Below are 22,749 nucleotides of genomic sequence, written 5' to 3'. Positions count from 1 at the left end.
GTTTTCGTGGTTTTCCCCATGTGTAACGTGTATACGAGCCAGTTTCCCTTAGAAAGTCCTCCACGAAGGCATCCCTACCCTTAGGCAGGTAGCCCTAGTGTGCTTTGCCATAATTAAATACACCAACACCGTAAATTGCACTCCAAATTTTACAAACTTTAATATTTAGACATAATTTGAGTCGTAGAATCGAAATATGAAAAGAAATTGGTATGTTATTTCAGGAAAAGTCCGATTTTGTGTCAAAATACGTGTGTTAGAATAGAGCTATATATAAATCTAATATATATTTTAAGTCGCGCTTTCGAGACATGAAGAAAGCAATTTGAATTTTGTCAATCGGCATAGCATTATCCTTTTTTCTTTTTTTTTTTTTTTTTTTTTTTTTTTTTTGCGCATTGTCCATATGTAATACCCTGAGAGATCACATGTTCTTTAAGGCTGATGACATTTGAAATAGTAGGCTTCTTTTCTACTACCAACTCTAAAGGTGGTAATCCTGCAAGAACTTGAAGCGCTGCCTCCATACTGTGCGATACGCTTTGAATATGGTTAACAGATGTAGCCACTGTAGAGAATTAAGATTTTGCTTCATTTGGTGGGACAGATTTTTACTTCACTCTGAGACTCCGTATAGCACAATACGTACCATAAGCTCTCAAGTACCATAAGCGAAGGAATTTAGATAGTACTCCACATTTCATAGCAGATGTACGGTGCATGGAGCTGGCAAGGTAGAGCACTTTTGCTTATTGTAGCGAATATGAGGAAGCCATGTAAGCCGGCGTTCTAGAATTATTCCAAGACATTTAATTTGTGTTACATGATATTTTTGTCCTGGAGTTTCACGCTGGATTTAAATATTAAAACACCATTAACCCTTATCAGAGCCTGCGCTTTTTCTGAGATAGTGAGTTTATGCTCTTTTGTACAGCCTGTGAAGGCCTGTGTTTCTTAAACTCTGTTTTTAATACTGCTTCTACCGACTACTCCGCGTAGGTAATTACTTTTTTATGTTCTTATTCGTCATAGAGTTGGCGAGCTGTTTTAATTACTAGATTCCATAAGGTCGGTTTTAAGCAGGAGCTCTATGGGCATCTTAGGGTAATGTTCTTTCACAGTACGGTGCCATTTAATGTTTTCTGTACTCTGCGTGCCTCTACATAGCTGCGAGTGAAGTTAATGAGTGTGCCAGGACAACCTACTGAGACCTAATTGTAAATAACGTCTGGTCACCCTACTGAATCGAAGGATGCTTGGATGACCGATTGCTATAAGCAAGTGAGTAGTTATCAGCTTTTTTATTATCTGCCAATATATGCATGAAGTCATGCAGTGCATGTTTGGTAGTGCGGCTCGGAAACTATGCTGCTTTGGATGCAATATGCCATTTCATTCAAGATAATAATTCAGATGCGTGACGATGATTAGTTTTAAACATTTTCCGAATGTAAGAAGAAGATATATTGACCGATGGTGTTGAGAATATAGCTGGGTACTTGACAATCTTTAAAAAAAAAAGGACTATTTACGCTATTTTGGTGCCCAAATTGGGGAAGTGACGTAGTCTCCAGAAAGTGGAAAGAAATGCATGTAAAATTTTGGGATATGCATAGTGCATTATTTGAAGAATAGAATTATCTACTCCATCTGAACCTTGCGCCTTTTTGCTACTAATGAATGGATAATGTTATCTATCTCAGATGTCGAAGGCAGGTGATCAAAGCCTAGCTCGTCTTCAGAGTTTTTACGTGTGAATACGTAAATATTGTTTTGGGCGAGCAGAAAAAACTTCCTGTGTGTCGTTTCTAAAGATTGTATCCAAAATAGCAGTGACGATATCAACGCTGGTATGATCATGGGGCAAAGGAGAGACTGTGAAAGATGTGGGCTAGAAGACATTGTTGCACGCAGTTTTAAACGCTGTTCCATAGGTGTCAGTAGTACGAGAACAGACGCCAGGAAGTTAATTTGGCAATATTTATGTTGCGCTTATACTCAACTCTCGTTCGAAGATATGCTAACATGCGAGAATTTTCCAGCATTTCTTCTGTTACTGCCCGCGCCCTCAGAGCTCTCATACGTGACAGCTTGGGACCAGCGACTTGTATCTATAAGCCCACCTGCAGGCGCTTATTATACATTATATCATGCTTGCATATAGGAGATCTAATTTAGATGTGTCATGACATTCAATTAGAGACATTATTAGGTGGTTAAGGTGTTTATTGTAATCAGAAACACACTTGGTTTTAGTTTAAGGGTCTTGAAAATGAAATCTTTACAATTAATAAGCAAGCTTACACAAGAAAAGGAATAGAGAAATTTGAGATGTAAAACTGCATAAAAAGCAAGCCAATGTCAACTCTTCAACAACTGTCAACTTTAAATCCAAATGAAATGGGACAAAAATATGTTCACATATGGAGAAGCTGTATGTGCTTTAATGTACGTTATGTTAAGTAAGATTAAATTTACAGATTACATTTTCAACTACGCAGATTTCAGCACATCATTTTGGAATTTTAAAATTCTTCATTTTTACATGCCTCATTTTTCTACATTCATTAAAACATGCAATAAATAAAAAAAAAAAAAAAAAAAAAAAAACAGATATCACTGATTAAAATATTACATACTCTTTGTATGGTCTAGTTTTCCGAAGCTGAGAGAAAGAGTAGTCAACAGCCCACTTACGAACTTTCATCATGATATCAAAATAACATTCGTTGCCTATGGTTAACTGCAAAAAGAGTTTAAATTTCGTTGGAAAATGGCTTTGCAAATAATTTTTAAACTTTAAGTAAGAGTTTTTAGAAAACCCACTAGTAAAATAAAAAAATACTTACGTTTACATAGAGATTATCTACGTAATGTTGATAAAGAATGTCGTCAGGGTACCCAACATGAGCTTTTATGGCATTAATCTGAAAGATAAAAGCAAATTAATATTCCCCCTAAAGCATTAAATAGATATTCTAGTAAAAATGCTAATTTAATTTGATGGACATTTCTTTTAACTTCAAACGAGCTGGAAGTGCTAAAGTAACTAAAACAACAGAAATCGGAGTAACAAGAGTGATTTTGAAAGGTTGTAAATTTATTTTAGTCTGGAGTAGAAGGCTAAACAGAACTTTCTGCTTCAGAGCTATAGCTCTGCAAATTATTCATCCTATGCCAATTTCTACTGCTTATAAAATTCTTTGAAATATTAAACTTAAATCGGCATACCAAGGTAAGATTCAGTTTTATTTTAATCTTATACTTTCCTTTGTTTTACAAATTTAAAAAAAAAGAACTGTTTTTTTAACATTTTGAAAACTTAATGCTAAATTCCTCGTAATGATAAAATATAATCCAACGTTTTCTGATTAAAATTTCTACATCTTTTCTGTCTCTAAGAGATTACATATTTGAAAACTATTTGCAAATATTATTATTGGACCATAGGATCTAATAGCACCATCTGAGCATAATTTATCACCACAGTAATAAAAGATAATTTGTTAATGAATCATAAAGAATTATTTGTTTGATATCGGGAAATTGTCGAGGGAAACAGGAATTCAGAATATGAAAAATCTAAAATTGACTATCATAAGTAAAGCACTTTGTTGAAGTTTACATACTTAAAATAACTAACGTTCTTTAAACAAGTAGTTTTGGGAAACAATCCTTTCATACTGCAAATCGTAGCTAATTTACGGGCGTCACAACTTTGTATTTTATTTTTTACTAGCAGCTTAGCTGCCAGCCTTCATCTGGGTTTAAAATGTACCGGAAAAATGGCTGAAGGGAACACCAAAAGTTAAATTTAAAAACTGCGTAGAATTTTACTCTGCAGAACAACTTCATAAAAAAAAACTTATTATGTATAACAAATGTACAATGAAATAAGCAATATCCCTTAATACAAATATTAATTATCCTAATAAATAAATTCACCAACTTGCCTTTGCAAAATCTTAAGAACTGAAATGGTACATAGGAGGTTAAAAACTTTGTTTCCTAAAAAAATCCCTAAAAACTTGTCAATATCTTAAAAACAGTGAAATGAGCAATAAATAACATAAAAGAATACATAAAACAAAACATTCTGAAAATTTTAAATATAAGATAAATATTAATGATATTTTACCTTATATTTTCAAGAGAAAAAAATTACAATGAAATAAGCTATATCCCTTAATACAAATATTAATTATCCTAATAAATAAATTAACCAACTTCCGTTGCAGACAAAAAATCATGCAAAACTTTTCAATATCTTACAAACAGTGAAATAAGCAAAAAATAACATGAAAGCTACTCAAAAAACATAAAATTCCACGCAGAATTTTACTCTGCAGAACAACTTTATCAAAAAAAAGTCAATAAAAATGCATTATATATATATATATATATAATACATTTATATATATATATATATATGACAATAAAATATGCCAATCTCTTAAAAACAGTGACATAAGAATTACGATGAAAAATTGTTGCCAAACCCATATTTCTGAAATAATGAAACTATTCAAAATGATGTGATTTCTTCAAAAATCTATCAACAACAATAAAACAGGAAAATTGTTGCCAAAATCACATTTTTAAAGATGTGAGATGTGAGAAGTGTACTCGGAAGCTTCATTAAAAAAAAATTTTAAACATACAAAATATTATCATTTTTCCAAACTTCTTTTTGTAAAAGCAGTCGCAAGGATGAAAGTTTAACGTATCCAAAAATCAAAGAAAAATAAACTGTACATTTTTAAAAATAAACTTTTTTAGAAGAAATCCCGTTGAAAAGGTGTTAAGCTCCCTTTTGTTAAATAAATTCGTATTTAATCGATTTATTGAAACACGAAAATTATTTTATGTTCGTAGAATAGCTAAGTGCCTACGTTTCAAGACGATGTGAAAATGGAGTGTGTAGAGTAAAATCTCGCTTTCCTATAGCCCATTATGTCTCAAAATGACACGATTTCGTCACAAAACATAAAATAAAAAAAATTCGAATTCGAATTTCGAAAAAATCGCTTGGCTCTTGTCTAGATGCACCTATGCACCAAATTTCGTAGCCGTGGGTCTATTAGCTTATGCGCAGCGCGAACGAAAGACACACACACACCATCAGACAGACTCTTTCTTTTATTACGTTATATGTAGAGATAACGAGTTCAAAATATTTCGGAGTACAATAACAGGAGGCACATAAGAAAGTTAGATTTCATAATTTTTACAAAACTGATTTCCGTTATAGAAATAAAGGCATGATAATAGCTTTTGTGTATCCGGTGTATATAAATCTTACATAAATATGAAATTTTGAGACATGAAAAAATAAAGGCTGAATTCTTTCAATCTACCAGTTGCAACGAGGGTAATTAAATTGTGTCCTCATTTTTTAGTGTGCTTATTTATTTTCATTTTAAAATATCTGGCGCCAGCTTAGTGATCTGAACTTTCTTTTCGCATCAGAGTTGAAATCAATGTTTTGAATCACTTGACCTAAAATGCGCTATGTTTTCTTAAAAATGTATTTACTGTTTTTTAATTTTTTAATTTTTCATGCCAAAATTATTTATATTCGTTCAACAGTTCTCATTAAAATTCCTCAAAAATTCTTCTATAAGACTGAACATATTAAATTTTATGCTCAGAAATGTAATCTTTTAAAAGAAAATTACATTTGGATCTGAATGTTTTACTTAAGCGTAATGCCAATCATAGAATGAATTAAAACAAATTATTTATTTATACTATTTTAAATATTAAGGAAGCAATATTAGCAAAAGATTTGTTCTATATTATTAGTAAAAGATTTGTTCTATATTATTAGCAAAAGATTATATTATATTATATTTGTTCTATATTATTAGCAAAAGATATATATTAGCAAAAGATTTGTTCTATAGAATGCAACAATTTTCGAACAAAAATTGTTGCATTCTATCATAAAACTTTTAGGCAAGTCTATATTTTAATTTAATTGATTCTGAATGAAAAATCTCTTTTTAAGTAAATATTTCTTATTATTCAAAACATTCGGTCAACAAAAGGATCTCTATTATTTTGTAATTAATTTTATAAATAAGAAAAGGAAATGCAGGAATTGTAAGAAACCAAACCTTGTTTATAGCTTCTGTTTTAGTTTTGTTGTCTATCCAAGATGTATTGCTTATGACATGTGACAATTCTCGACGAATGTTTCTGATAATACGTCTTGTCTGAAAGAACAAGAAAAACATTTTATGTTACAGCATTCGTAAATTATATCTGTGGCACAATAATCTAACAATGTAACTTGGATAATAAGACTGTCAAGATATTAAGTTAGGATGAACGTATAATAAAAACAAACATAATGAATAATAAACAAACACATAATGAATCGATATTAAATTTATATTAAACTTTTTCAAAATTCTTATCAGAGAGTATGAACAATATATTCACAAAGACTGACTTTGTCTTTACTATTCTGTATGTGATTCTTTGCTATTTTATATATGACTTGTTTCCGTAAGTGTTAAAATAAATTTTGCAAAAGTCGTGCACAGCTTAATGGATTTTCATTGTGAAAGTAAAAGTTGCGATACTTCAAAATTGCTTCAAGTTATCCTTTTTATGGCATTTTGATCGTAATTCTGTTATCATTATCACAGGCATGTTTAGTGTTTTAACAGAAACATAAAAGAAATTTTCATCACGAGATTAAATTCTTGAAGATTCAATGCAAGTATGATATTTTATAGAAAGTTAATGTTCTTCTTTCATGTGTTGAACTTCATAAATTGATGTCACAAATCTAAATATTTTGTATTGTCAAGTATCTCATAGGAACAGAACTGGATTCAATACTCGATATTTACGTATTCCTCCTTCGTTTGAAATTGGATTAAGCTTAGTGCTTATAGATTTTCTTGCTGACTAAATTCCGTACGTTTGTGAAGATTTTAGGATAGTCTGGATCTTTTAGGATTTTTTCTTTGTATAGGCTACATTATTCAATCATCATTCAGTCATTATATTATTCAATGATTTTCACCTTCAGCATGAACAGATTTTGCTGAATGTATTTTTTCAGTATTATGCTCCAGCCACTGAATTTTGTTTGACGTGTTACTAATACAGTTTTTTTAACAGTGCTAGTTCAGTTACCTGCATTCCACGGTTTTATTTTGATTTATTGCCATAAGAAGCGTATTTAACTATATGACATAAAAGGGGACCAAATGAAAGTAGGATTGTGATAAATTTCTGCAATACTTTATTATTTTGAATACATGTATACTTGCAGATTGGGAGACTGTTACATCTGCGTAAATACAATGACCTTGTCAGTTAAACTGTAGAGACATTAGGTTAATTGGAAGCAAGCAAGATGAAAAATCAGCAACCGCCTTCGCCGGGAATTGAACCACGGATCTCTGGAATACCGGCCCAGAGTGCTACCATTACACCACGAAGGCGCGCTAGGGAAGTGGGAGAAATACCTTATAAAATAACTACAGAAGCGTGTACAGGACACCGTACCTCTAAACAAAGATCATCTGTCAAATGGTCATTTGTCAAATGTAAGGGGTGAGTACTATCAGCGAAACAAATGTTTTATTGTATGCGGAACCATTCTTTAACTGTTTCCCAGACCTCATTGTCATCTGTGCTATGGTAATTAGGTAGGTATAGCGAGGTCCACCCTCCTGACAAGCCCAAACTTGTCTTATGGCTTTTCTAAACCGGCCACGAAAGAAAAACATATGAAGAATTCAACATGAATAAACGAAGTCTCCAGTAACAGACATATTGTGTGTACTTTGTTATTGTTCTATTCCAATTGCGACCAGGTTTTTATTAATTCTTTCCATTATCTCTTTTGTTATATTTATTGCTTCATTTCCAGTATAATCCAGATCATCTTGTTATTCCTTAAGTCTTTTGTTAATTCGCATTCTTCCACATATTATTATGTGCCTGTTATTTCCCAGCTTTCCGCATAGTAAACAGTTTGTGTTTTCTTCAGTTTTAAAACTCTTTAGGTAAGGTGGAAATCTATCGTGACCTGAAATAATCTGACAAAGGCCTTTATCGGTTATGGTTGTCACTTTTTTCAAGACTTCAGTGTTTTCTAAGTAGTCCTTTCTACGGTCTGAATTTCTCCATTTTTATTCCATTCTTTATATATATTTAGATCCATTTTCCTTATTGCTTTCCTTTTAGATCCCTGATAAACTATTTTTTCTATATTTACCTCAGTAGCAGCCTCTTTTGAAAGGCTTCCGCCAGCTCATTTCCCTCATATCCAGCGTGTGCTTTCACCCAAGAAAGTTTTATTCGATGTTTTGCGGAAAGATCCCTATGGAGTTCTTTCATTTCTTGAATATCGAAACTCGACTGGTCTCGGCTGGAGAGGCTTTCTAATGCTCATAGGGAATCGGAATAAATCTGAATTGTATGCTGGCCTTGAGAAGTTTCCTTTTATCCAAATCATTGCTTTTAAGATGGCGGCTAATTCGGCATGATAACTGAGTTAAATTCCTCTAGTTTATATTTTTTATTTTCTGTGTTACAATCATGAAAATACACAGACAAAAGCCAATCCAATTTCCTCTCCAATCTCGGAGCCATCCGTATATACTATGTTAATTTCTCTTATTGTTGGTGTCATATTAATATGAGGCATCAATATTCTCTCCCATGGGTGAATTAAATTGATATTTAGTTTTTCAAAGGCGCTCCTTGTTACAAAGCCTTCGTAGATTATAAAATCTTTCTTGTTAGTCCTTAATAAAAAATTTCCAAAAATAATTTATAGGATAAAAAGGGAGACGCCCTCCAATATGCATAGCACCTCTGGGGAGATGGTTCTAAATGCTCGGGTCATGCACATCAGCTAGCTTCTCTGTATTGTATCTAATTTCATTCTTAGGCATTATAGCTCCTATGCTCTGGTTCTCCATGCTCCAATACCCATTGTGATCATTGGAATTACAACGTGTTTATAGATTTTGCGTATTATATTACTTTTCCTTGCTAAAACATCACGTATAAAATTACATTTACAGAAATTCAAAATTCCCTCGCTTTTCTTATAAATGCGGTTGAAATGTTCTGTAAATGTTAATTTGTTATTTATGATTACTCCCAGATATATCGTGTTTGTTGTGAATTTTATTTTTGTTCTATTATATAAGAATCTCGGATTTCTTGTGCGATTTCCTCCTCTGTGAATATTGCCGAAGTCTTGTTGAGGTTAAATTCCGGACTTTTTTCTCTCTTCCAGTGATCCAGCACTGTAATTATTTTCTGAAATTTCTTTTTTAGTTTCTCAAGTGAGACTTCTTTTATAAGTAGCATGAGATCGTGAGCAAAACATCATTTCTACGTTTTGTGGTGGCCTTGGGAGATAAATTGATTCATGATCAGGTTACACAGCAACGGCGAGCTACATGACCCCAGTTGACAATATCTGTACAGACTAAATTCTACTGGATTATAGTTCATATAAAATATAATTTTCTTTCACTAAAATAACTTTTCAATAATTTGAAAAGGTCGCCCGGAGTGTGTATATTTCGCAGGGCTGGCCAACTAACAATGTCAAATGTTCTTTTTTATGTCAAAGGAAATTGCAGCGACGTGATACTCTCTTTTGTTGCTAGTCAGGTAGTTAGTTCACAAGCTGATATAATGCGTCTTCAACTGATCTTCTGAAGACGAATCCATGCTGTCGGTTTGACTGCAGTTCATTTTTGGTGACGAAATGACTCAATCTATTTATAATCAATTTATCCAGGACTTTGCTAAAATACTTCAATAAACAGATGGGCCTATTCGAGCCTTTGGAATAAGGATCAAACCGGCGATTTTGCAGATCCTCAGAAAGACACTCAAATGTATGCAACAATTGTATAAACTTAAAAAAAATTTCCGGGTAAAAGTAAAATAGTCTCCTCTGTGCTTTGGTATGTCTTCAGTTTTTTTAGCGGGTCGAGCACAGGAAATTTGCAAGGTGACAGGTTATAGTTACAGGGGGACGATGGAGAACTTCCCCTCAAAAGCGATGCAGTAGAAGACCGCAATCATCCTGCCGTTTTGACAACACGCCACAGTGAAGATTCCCAATGACTGTTTTCACTTTGCTTAAGGTAATCCCAGTATCTGTTTGCATTAACTGTACCTTCATTTTCTACCAATCTAACAGCATATTCTCGTAAACAAAACATGTGAATAGGGGAAGAAGGCCGGTTTCAAGCCACAGGGAGCGGGGAGTCGATGGGCGGAGCCTCCTGAGGCGCAGAGGGGGCAGGGAATTGAGCCCATGTCATGGACCTTATAAGAAACCCAAATAGGTTTTCTTCCTCGTTTGAGGTGTTCACGGCTGTCACCCTGATCACATCCGGAGGAGTAGGGACGACTTGCTGAAATTTAACAGTGGTTGCCTATTGCAGCGTGTATAATTGTCAAGAAAAAGCTGGTTGTAGCGCCTCATTTCACAAATTAGAATTCCTACATATTTTTATTTTAGAAATTGAGGTTAATTTTTAAAAATTTAGCATATTTGTCAAGCATAATTAAAGTTCCAAATAATTATAAAGCTTTCAGGAATTGGTATTTTTTTAGCTTTTCCTATGCTGTAAGGAAATTCGTAGCTACTTCTTTTAGAAAATAATATTTTAAATCTGAACTAATAGAAAATTTCAAACAAGCAATTCTCTCTCGCAATTTTTATGCTTTTTATTGGTGTAAATAAGTAAAAAAATACTAAAATATTTAAAAACGAATTTTTGAAAGTTTTGTTTAAAATTCTAAATTGTGCTGCCTTTTTAAAATTATAGATGAGTATTATAGCACAATTTCTGTAAGGGAATTTTATTTCAATTATATTTCATAATACATTATAGTGATAAACACTTTTGGCTCCTTAAACATTTTTATACATTTAATTCTAATATTAAAATTCTATTTAACCGTAATAATTAATTTTGCTTGTATTTTATAGTGATTATTTTCTAAAATTATTTTTAGTTCTGCATAAGATTTTTTTAAATTACTGTTAATTTAATTTATTAGCCCAAAGGGGCGGTAGTCTAGAAAGGCTGTTAGTTTCGAAACGGCATTTTGCGCTGTTTTACTATAATCTCATTGCAAATTGTTGTTACCAAATATTATCGCCCTATATTATACGTAAAGATATTAAATAATGAAGAATCTGTATGAATACATGTATGATTCTCGCACTGTGACAGAAACGACAGTATCTAGAGCCATCAAATTTTGAATAATGTAATCCTCCACCCGAACATGGACATCTATCTGGACGGCCGAATTTCGAATTTGTTTTAATCTATTTCATATTTTGTAAAACTTTAACGAATTTTTGATTAACAAACTCAACGAGTTTAGATCGAGCACTGTACAAAAAATAACAGTTTTATCTCCAGTTCGGAAATTCTAAAGATATGCTGTTTTCAAATGTATGTGTTTTAAGGGCGAAGAACGTGATATTCAATAAATATAGGTGATACACAAAACTTTAAAAAAAGACGTAATATAAAATCTGAGTGCTTCAAGATTTTATTTTATCTTTTTTCTCCCTTCATTACGCTCAGAAAATTTTATGCTCCGAATTTTATGAATTATTAAAATAACTAATCCACTTTAATGTTAATAATTTAATGATCATATAATCAAATAAATATGATCGTTTTGTAATGTTATTATAGTTTGGAAAATCACTGCCTGAAAATGTTCATTAAATTTTAAAAAATTATCAGAATCTTGTTTAATTTTACTTTATTTATTTATTATTATATTATACTTTATTTATCAGCTCGGATTATCTTACTATTGCTACGTCAGCTACATGTTTCATCCCGTTTGTGTTGTAATCCGGTTTCATGTCCGCGCTTATTGATTGACGTAGAACTCTCCACTGCTCTGATGTCATACTGAATCCGTATCCTGATTGCAACATGCAGATACATGTTAAAATTGCTAGAACATTCTATTTAGTTCAGCAATCACCACTAGAGGGCAGTGGTCTTACCCATAGCGCTTTCTGATTGGTTCTCGTGGATCCTGACCAAGGCCTATATAGAGAGACATTGGACCTTTTTTTTTTATCATTTCTGCTCTTTCTGTTTGAACCAAGATGATTGTACTTCGAGGCAGTCACTCTTACCATACTCACTATGATTGAAAAATTTGACGATCAGTTAAAACTGCACTATTTTAATGATTTTCAAGACAAAGAAAAAGCAGATTCCATATTTAAGAAATTGTGCGCTTATCCATTCCAGCCTTTAAACCTGAATATTTATGGACGGCAATACGTTCCAGCTCGACTTTGCTGCACCTTCGGGGATGATGATGGACTTACTTACAGTTTTTTGGGAACGTCGGTCGCCGCCCAGCCCTGCACTCCTACGCTGCAGCAAATTAAAAATGAAGTTGACGCACTCACCCACGAAAAATATAATTACGTTCTGCTCAACAAATACCCTGACGGAGAAGCCAAGATCTCCGCGCACAGAGACGCTGAAAGCGCGCTAGAACCTTCGTGCACCATTCCTACACTAAGTTACGGTTCGACGTAAGAGATGCATTTTATGAGGGAGAATTATATGACTCACATTCTGAGTCTGGAACACGGATCGCTTCTAGTGATGAAACATCCCTACGAACACAGTCTGAAAACACAGTATCCCAACCCAACCCGAAGTGAAGACTACTCGAATTAGTCTGACGTTTAGAAAAATTTTACTTCCGCAAGGGAAGCGTTCGTGTGTTGAAATGGACTTTAATCATTACGGTGGTATAATTAATTCCGTAACCCCAATACCGTGTATGAATAAAAAGATTTTTCCACCCAAGAAAGCACGTTTAGAAGACGAGGTACGTCAGGACGACTAGCTGAGCCGACATGCAAATTCGTGTTAATCATTAAAAATGATGAAACTTTAAATGATGAAACTTTGCAGAAGCTGGATTCTTTGCCAAAGAATATGTTTCATCTCGGAGGGGATATTTTTGTGACTGTATCGTGTTTCATAGGTTTGACACGTGCGGAAATATGTGACTGATGAGAATGATCTGTTACATCCTACCAAAAATGGAGTTTCGCTGTCTCCACTAAAATGGAAAGAATTCTGCGATCATGCAAATACATTTGCTTTCTTTGAAGACTCTGGCAGCGTTTCGATTGTAAAGAAAGATGTATGTGTTTCAAAATTAAATGTCAAAGGTGAAATAATTATATCACTAAAAAGATTATTTCAAAGAAAAGATTTTAGACTGGAATTCGTACCGGAACATGTTCTGTTGAGGAAAGAACATTTACTTAAACTTGACTCAAAATATAGCGAAATATGTGCCGCCCTGAAAGAAACTCTTATTTCTAAAACACTTAACTATTTCGTGAGAAAGCAGTTGGTTGCTGATATACATTTTGAACGCGAATATGCTGGTGATCCTGACGGTCCAAATGGATTTCATGAATTGGACTCTTTGTGTAATTGTATTGAAAAATTTATTTCTAACAAAATTGCAGAACATTTTGTATGTTTTGGTTGTCAAGTATGTTATAACAATCAGCTAGGACATGAATGCTTATCAACAAGCCGTGCCCAAAAGTGTGAAAATTATTTTGACCAAGGTTTGTTTACAGTTAAGACTGACATAGCAAAGGACTTTATTCTTCAAAATAAAGCGCAATATAAATTTTAGTAACCTAATTGTTACTGATGACTTTTTTGATGTTATTAATGTAAATCAAGGATGTCAAACTCGCGGCCTGCGGGCCGCATGCGGCCCACAACAAATATTTTTGCGGCCCGGCCAATATATCGGCAAATAATAATATACAATAATAAAATAACATATCGACGAAGAAAACAATGAAATGTTTACTGCTAAGTAATTAACAATAACTTATTCAGTGTTATTAGATTACTCACAGCAAGCTGACACACACATTACTTAAATTACAAATGCGTGTGAGTAGCTTGCGTTCAACCTTCGGCTTTTGGGGGACACGTGCATTCAGAACTTGTACGCATCCCCCGATAGCCGAATGTGGCCGAACTCATGGTCTCAGTTTTCCAATCATAGTTTTGTACGATATATTTTGTACGATACTTTGCTTTATTATTAATTATTACTTAATTCATATTGTTACGGATTTCATAGTTATTTATTTATTTAGTTTTTTTTATTTAGAATTGTAATTAGATTTGCTTCATGTTGCCTTAGCAACGCAGAGGATTTTTGAAAAGACAGCTGCGTTGGAAGGTTAAAAATAGAACATCGCGTGCATTTAATACCTAATAAATAAATATCTCGTAATTACTGTTGCCATCCACAAAAATCCAGATATTTATAGATGTTTCCAGTATATTCGAGAAATTAATTATAAAGCTTATAAAAGTCGAGAACAAACAACTCATCTCAGTAGTAGCTGTAGTTCTAGCGAACTGTTTGTTTACTTAATGCTGTGCTTGATTTGTATCGATTTCGCTGTGAGATAGAATTAGTTTCTCTGTTTTGAATTGATTTTTGCTAAACGTTTGACATTTTGTGATATTGTTAGAATATTTTTGAAGAAATATTTCAGCATTTTGATTTATCTCTTGTGGAAAGAATAAATTTTTGTTAACTTTTTAACGTTAACCGTGTTTATTACAGCCCTTTGTATTCAGTATGTCTATATCAAAACCAGTGATAGTAAAATTAAACGAAAAATCGCTGACGAACATAGAATATTCCAAGTAAAATGGGAATTAGAATATTTTTGCTGTGAAATAAAAGATAAAATAATCTGCTTGATATGTAATAATGCTATTAATGTACCAAAGTTATATAATATTAAACGTCATTACGAACAACACAAATCGAAATATAACAATTACGAAGGATTAATGAGAGAAGAAAAGTTGAAAGAGCTCAAGTTAGGAGTGAAAAAGCAATAGTCCATGTTTAGTAAAGTATTGCAAGAAAGTGAAACGGCGGTACATGCAAGCTACGTCTTGTCCGAGTTGATAGCTAAACATTCGAAGCCTTTTACTGACGGTGATTTCATCAAGGAATGCCTAATGAAAGCTGGAGAAATTGTTTGTCCTGGAAATGTGAAGGCTTTTCAATCAATTTCATTGTCTCGAAATACAGTTGCGGAAAGAGTTACTGATTTAGCCGCGAATTTAAGTGATCAAATCAAAGCAAACTCATCTAGTTTCGAAAGTTTCTCCATTGCCTGTGACGAGGGCACGGACATTAGTGGCAAAGCTCAATTAGCAGTGTTTCTTCGTTCTTGTGACAAGAATTTTAACATTTTTGAGGAATTACTGGAACTAATACCGATGCCTGGTACTACCACAGGAGAAGATATATTTACTTGTGTTTTTGGACTTCTGCAGAAATACAATCTACCTTTGGCAAAATTAAATTCTGTAGCTCGAGATGGCGCTCCATCAATGACTGGGAAAAACAAGGGCCTCGTAGCATTACTAAGAAAAGAACTTAGTGAAATTCACGGTTTAAACATTCATCATATGCATTGTATTATACATCAAGAAGTTCTATGCACGAAAGTAATAAATAGGGAGAATGTTTTGTCATATATAAAAAAAGTTGGAAATTTTATAAGATCTCGAGGTTTAAATCAGCGTCAATTCACTGCTTTCTTAAGTGAATTAGTGAATATTCGGGTTTGTCCTACTATACCGAGGTACGTTGGTTATCTTGCTCCAAGATTCTCAAAGAATTCTGGGATTTGAAGGAAGAAATATGTCAGTTTTTAAAAACGAAAAATCAAGACGTAAGTTTGTTTTACGATCCAATATGGATACAAGATTTATCTTTATTAGTTGATATAACCAGACACTCAACCGATTTAAATTTATCGTTACAAGGAAAAGATCATATCATTACGAACATGTTTGACATAATTAAAGCATTCAAATGTCAACTAGTTCTTTGGGAAAAACAACATAAAAATGAAGATTTGACGCACTTCCCGACGTGCAGCATGAATAAATCAAGTTTAGATGATACTTGTTCGTATCAAAAATACGCAGAAAAAATTGAAAATTTAACAACTGAATTTGAAACGAGGTTTAATGATTTTAGTTCCCTCGAAGAAAATTTTTTTTGTTTTTTTCGATTTTCTCAATAAGTATTGACTCAGTACCCAGCCATATGCAAATGGAGGTGATCGAGATTCAATGCAACTCAAATTTGAAAGCAAAATTCATTGAAGTGGGCGTGCCTGAATTTTACAAATATTTACCAGCCAGGTTTGAAAATACTCGAAAATTCGCATATGAAATTATTTCCATGTTTGGTAGCACTTATCGGTGCGAGCAGTTATTTTCAGTCATGAAAGGTAATAAGTCTCCTATTAGAAACCGTATTAATGATGCTTACCTTGGGTCAGCGTTGAAAGTTATCACTGCAAACAAAATTAAGATAATAGCAGAGAAGAGATGTCAAGTATTAGGACGTAAACATTAAATTTTTTTTGTTCTTTTCTGTATAAATATATATATATGTTTATTATTGTATTTTTCGAAATAAATCTACGTTTCTATGAATATTGATTTTTTTTTTTTTTTCCGGCCCGCTTAAAGTTAAACCTTGTTTGTTTGGCCCAAGTGTACCTATGAGTTTGACATCCCTGATGTAAATGATGTACTGATTAATGTTCAAAGTTTGTATCTAGGTGAAGAAATTGATTTGTTTTAAGATTTTTTTGAATAGTATTTTTTGGAAAGAAATAAATATCAGGTTTTTAAATTTTTATATTTTTTTATACTTTCTTCTGCGTCAAGAATTTTTTTTTTAAAATCCTACTCAGGTTTTGTAATGACGTATTACAAGATCTTACATTTCATCGAAAATTATGCAAAAGTTAACTGCTGTTAATGGTATTAATGCTCTTAATGGGATTGGGTATTGGACATTTCATCGCATTTTCTCCCAATATCGCATGAGACTAATAATATATAGCATAACTTTTGAAATTTCTAACTGAAAGTTAATGTTAAAATTAGGTTGAATCAGTATTAAGTGTATCTAAAGGGCTGATTGTACTATGAAATAATTAATGATTTTTCGTATGTATACTCATAAAGGGAGCTTCAGTTTTTCCCACTCATAGTAAATCTGAAGCCGATACGAATCTGTTAAGACTCATTTTTTAGGTAAAAATAGTTGCTTTCTATTGCACATTTCTCTAAAACTCGTTGGGAATTTTATGTAAATAACTTAAATTCGGTAAAGTTTCTTACCTCATTTGAGTAAAATAGCAAATATTCTACAGTAGAACATGTATACTTCATATTTAGTTCCTAATATTATGCTAATAAAATAGTTCTAAGATGGGTATTATCTACTAAAGCAGTATGTAATGTAGAAAAATTTGAATGAATTAGATAGTCTTTGAAGTTTTCGTAAATACTGCATAACAGGAAATACTGACATGAATTTCCAAATAATAATACAATTTAACTTCAGTATATTTAATTTAACTGAAGATACGCATTTCAAACTGACATTACTTTACTTAGAGTTCTTACAGCTCTTTGAGTACATCCGATATTTAATTTTTCACAGATATGAGAAATATTTTTGCACAAATACCATACAAAACATATAATATTGGCATGAACTCCATATTATGGTCCAACATTGGTAACTTAAATGAACCTTTAATACATTTTAGTATGAATTAATTTTAAAAAGAAAAATTCAAATGCAAGTAGTAAAACAGATATGCTTCACAAATTTACCTATTAACCAAACATTCAAGAGAATACCTATATATCTAGAGATATTATTTACACTAGTTGGTAATGTAATTTATTAGAACAGTCGCAGACGTATAGGAGACGTATGCGATATCCATGAAAAAAACTTTCCTACGAAGCCAAAGAGCAATAGTGAAATATAGCATAAGAAGAGGAAAAAATGTCTAAGTATGGAAAACATGAACAAGGAATGAATATTTTTTCTGAAAATGTCCCGAATGGGATAACAGTTTCAGGAATAGGGCTTGAAAAATAATGAAGTATTTTTAATCTTATTTTTCTCTATGAGGCATTTATTTATACTAAAATATTCTGTTTGAAGACTATATTCTACACTTAGAAGGAATTTGATAAATCAGAATGATTTCGTTTTATTACAACTCAAAAGAAAAAAGGGTTAGAGCGAGAATGAAGTATACCGTAACCAATGAAAAATGTTTTTCTTCCTAAAAAAATTAAAGTGAAACATTTTGCACAAAAAAAAAAAAAAAATCTAAATGAATTTTTTTTTTTGACTTTTCAAAATCAAAGTGGAGATTCTTCTCCCTATAAAAATTTAAGTGAAAATATTTCGACCTAAAAAAACTAAATGAATTTTTTTCGACTTTTTAAAATCAAAGGGGAGATTTTTCTCCCTAAAAACATTAAAGTGAAAATTTTTCGACCTAAAAAAATCTAAATGAATTTTTTTCGACTTTTTAAAATCAAAGGGTAACTTTTTCTCCTCACATTTCGAATTTAACGTGGGTTTTCCCATAGACAAAATAAAAGTGAAGATTTTTCCCCCTAAAAAATTTAAAGTGAAAATTTTTCGACCTAAAAAAAATCTAAGTGAATTTTTTTCGACTTTTTAAAATTAAAGTTTAACTTTTCCCCCTTTACATTTTAAAATTAACATGGGTTTTATCACAGACGAAATAACAGGGACGATGTTTCGTCTTAAAAATTTAAAGTGAAATTTTTCCAACTCAGAAAAGCAAACTGTTTCATTTGAGCCCTAACGGAAACTGTAGTGAACATTTTTTACCTTAATAAAACAAACATTTTCAGAAGTTATCCATCAAGATATTACACTCAGATATAGTTATCTACTTTTCATGCCATTACATTTCCAATGAAATTTGATTCATTGCCAGATAGTTAAATGTTTGTTATTTTTTCGCATCCGAATGCATTTCGTATCTCACATATGCTCATTACAACCAAGTTAGAAGTTAAGTGAATACTTCCTGAAATACTGTACATTTCAATCCGGAAATTATCTTCATTTGAATCCTTTAATGTTTTTTTCCCTGCATTCCAAGTAAATTTTGTGCATAAAGTTTTCAGTTTCGATGGAAGTTATTTGAGGATGACTATGATGTTATTGTGTTTCCATAAACCTTTTGAAAACTTTGAGTATTGCCAATTTTTAACGTTACGATCACTGAAAATCAGTGCATTTTCAAATATTTTCTTATTTATCGTTTACAATGCCTCGTAAAGTCTTGAGAACAAATTTTTGTTAAATAGTTATATTATTTGATTTAATAACGTTTTGCACGTTTGGAAGATTTAACTTCAATAACACTACCATGCTGAATCAGAAATTAAGAAAAGAACTGGAAATTTTATCTTAGTATACTATGGGAATAGAGACTGTTAACCCAGCTCATACAGAATATTTTCTCGAAGTTACCAAGAATCACTGACTTGCATTGTCATAGATTTTTCTCATGAAGTATATTTCTTTCTTAAAAGAAGTTTATATAGTAATTTCATTAGAAACATGTCTAAGAAAATATCTGACATTCATGAGAAGCATCAGCGCTTTGATTTAAATTAGTATTAAAATAAGAATCATTGTTTTATTCATATGTTTCTCTTTGACTCAAAAGCTTCGAAATGAATAATTAATCGTACATAACTAATATATTGTATTGATGAACCAGAGTTATATTTTCAATTACTGCATTACATTTCAAGTGAACGTGTATATTGCATCTTTGAATACAATCTCAAAGTCTGAAATTAGTGTTTCATTACCAAATTCGTACTTTCCGACTTCATTCTACTGAAACGAAAACATTCATAAATTATTACCGAGAAAAATTTGTACATGTTGTACTTTTTGATTAATTTTTTATACCACATGATTATCTTTGGAAATTTATTTCCTAGTCTAGTGCTAATATATTGCTAATTTTCGCTTTTTCAGTGCCTTTCGTATGTGACCAAAAACTCAGTTCACAACCTTTTCTTACTTAACACCTTGCATCGCATTGCTGAACCGGGCCCATGCTTTCATTTTTATTACATGTCATGCGAATATTATGAAAAAGGCACATATTTTCCTTCTGTTAGCACAATTTGAACGAGCATTTTACTATTACAGAAACTTCTTTAGTAAAATCTCAACGTTAAACTGAACGTTTCATGACTAAATTTGAAGATTCTGGATATATCCTACTTAAACGTTCATAACTGGTTAGCAAAATAGTTTATCCGCTCTACTCTTGGTTAATTCTAAATTGTTTTTCATCTATAACACTTGATTTCTAATGAAGTATCGAAATAATTATAAACTATCTACTTTTTGCAAAGACTTTCGTAGACACACACAGAAAAATTTTCTAACTTATCAGTATTATTACCAAAATAGAATGCTAAATTTCCCTAAAAATTTATACATTTATTTCTTTAAACCCACGTACAGAATACCCACATTTAATAATTTAATGAGCATTTTCCTACATCAGAATGAAAATTTTTAAATAATGTCATGTTCCATAAAATTTATGAATTTGTGATGTCGTTGCCTTTTTGCAAACGCTTTGAGAGAATGTGCTTTCGGTACTCTTTTAAACACTTCGAAACTGTTTTCTCTTTGCTATTGGAAACTATTTTATCTTTGCTGTTGATATATGCCAATGAATTCTCGATACTTTTTCTCTTGGTTTATCTTCAGCTTAGGAGTTATTTAATTACTTAAAAATATATTTGTAGATCATTTAGGTTGACACTTGTGATAGATTTCTTGGATGTGTTTTTGGAAAATGCATTTATTTTATTCACGTGAATGAAACTGATGTTTTCTTAAAGTTTTATTGTTCAGAGTATTACTCAATTATGACAGAATGCCGGATTTGTTCCCAGTATTCAACACTCATATGAACTTCAGTATTCTAAACCTCTCACGTAACTTTAATTTTTCCTATCAATAATAAGAAGACGAATGGAATAAATGCAGGTTATGCAGACTTAAGGTAAAAATCTGGAAGTAAAAGAAATTTTTCAGATCTAGGCAAATCAGTAGAATGTGCAAATATTCATCCTATTTGAAGCTTATTTTTGGAATTACATAGCATAAAAATCTAAATTTACTGAAAAGAGATATTATGAAGATCGAGTACTCTGCAAACATCTGGGCGGTAATTATACAAAACTGGTTATATGGAAGATTTCCATAAAGTATTCCAGCGAAGAAAACATGCCAGCGATCTCCTGAAACTCTAAGTGGGCCTTTGATCTTCGCTCTTACGTAGAATCTACCATTCTACTTAACTTTTGTAAGAGCAAAGATCAGGTGCTCACTTAAAGTTTTAGGAGACTGCTGTCGTGTTTCCTTCGCTCCAACAACTTTTATGGGAAACTTTACTTTTATTGGAACTATGGCAACATTTCTTATGTGGTTCCATAACGCATCAGACTGAAAAAAGTTATGACTATGAATTGTATCAATTCAGAAAAACGGTAATTTTCGACCTCACATTTCTGACTGGCAACATTTTGCAAGCTGAAGATGAAAATATTTTATTCTCGATTCCAAAAATTCATGGAAAACCATTTAGACGATTCCCATCTTCGAAAGCCGTTAATCAGCCGAAATACTAATTAAAAACTCTGAAAGCGCTAATTCTTGCGCTCATTTCTCCAAGTTTCAACAGTCTCTCGCGTTGGAGATAAAATGTTTTATTTCGAAAAGTGTTGCTACTGCTCGCTTTCAAATCGTGCAGTTTGTTAATAAAGTTTTACAAAATCTATTCACATAAAGAAGAATGTGTTTGTGTTTGTTCGCATTATTGATTTGTGATCAATTATGATCAATTTTGGCCACATTTAATCGACTAAAATTGAATATAGGTGAAATATTGCATGGAACTTGAGCTTTTACTACCATTTGATTAGAAAAACGAAAATCATTAAAAACTGCATGAACTGCGAGCGTGATTTAAAACTGATAAAATAAGAGAGAATTAGTTCCTTTTTCTATCGAAATTTTTTATGTGGGTTCCATACTATAAATTGTATTTTTTGTATCGTTATTAGAGAAGGATTACAGCGGAATCGTTCTCTCTGTTGATAGATACATTACTCTCAATCTAATCAATCTAACTTAACTGGCGTCGGGTATTGCCGCTAGTTTAAAATAATTAAAGACTATTAACACAAAATGAAAACATAAACGAGTTGATGATTCTTATGGTCTTTTTTAAGGAGCACCCAAAAGAATTATCAATGGAACCGTGTTTCTGATTTATATTAAAGAAGATTGCCAGCTGAAACATCACGTCAGATTCAACAATGCATCAGAAAAGGTAAATGAAATTTGTTCTTGTTTTTTTTTTTAATCAGTTAAATAATTTTAACCTGCATACGTCAGTAGATTCTGACAACTTTGATCAACAGTAGTTGATTAATTACGTAATATAATATAGTTGGAGTCCGCCATTAGGATGTGTTGTCCTAAAGAACTAATTATTTATGCTTTCGAAAACGGAAGTACTTGAAATATGTTCATTTTCAGAAAATGCATTTTGTTGAATGAAAGCATGCTAATATTTAAGTTGAATAGAAATAGATATTTAGTATTTTCAGCTTAAAAGATGTATATTAGAAGTTTTATGTTCTTGAAATAAAGGTAATTTTAACGTAAAACAAATTAATATGTATGAATCCAATTAAGAATTGAGGA

The 22,749-nt window shown here is 32.0% G+C and overlaps 1 protein-coding gene across 2 annotated transcripts in view; it reads right to left on the bottom strand.

The window, feature by feature from the left end:
• The window catches only part of LOC118196519 (neprilysin-2-like), a 218,974-nt gene that overhangs the window by 76,878 nt on the left and 119,347 nt on the right, over positions 1 to 22,749 (bottom strand). For both annotated transcript variants that reach the window (XM_085816761.1, XM_085816771.1), the window contains exons 11-13: positions 6,120 to 6,218; positions 2,850 to 2,927; positions 2,640 to 2,743 (exon numbers count right to left, since the gene is read on the bottom strand). In XM_085816761.1, coding sequence (XP_085672887.1) covers positions 2,640 to 2,743; positions 2,850 to 2,927; positions 6,120 to 6,218 — 281 coding nt within the window. The remainder of the gene's footprint in view (positions 1 to 2,639; positions 2,744 to 2,849; positions 2,928 to 6,119; positions 6,219 to 22,749) is intronic.

The sequence above is a fragment of the Stegodyphus dumicola genome, chromosome 1, assembly GCF_044657685.1.
Source record: "Stegodyphus dumicola isolate Sdum_Otavi_A_Nest chromosome 1, ASM4465768v1".
NCBI classification, from domain to species: Eukaryota; Metazoa; Arthropoda; class Arachnida; order Araneae; family Eresidae; genus Stegodyphus; species Stegodyphus dumicola.
This window is presented reverse-complemented; position numbering and strand designations above follow the sequence as displayed.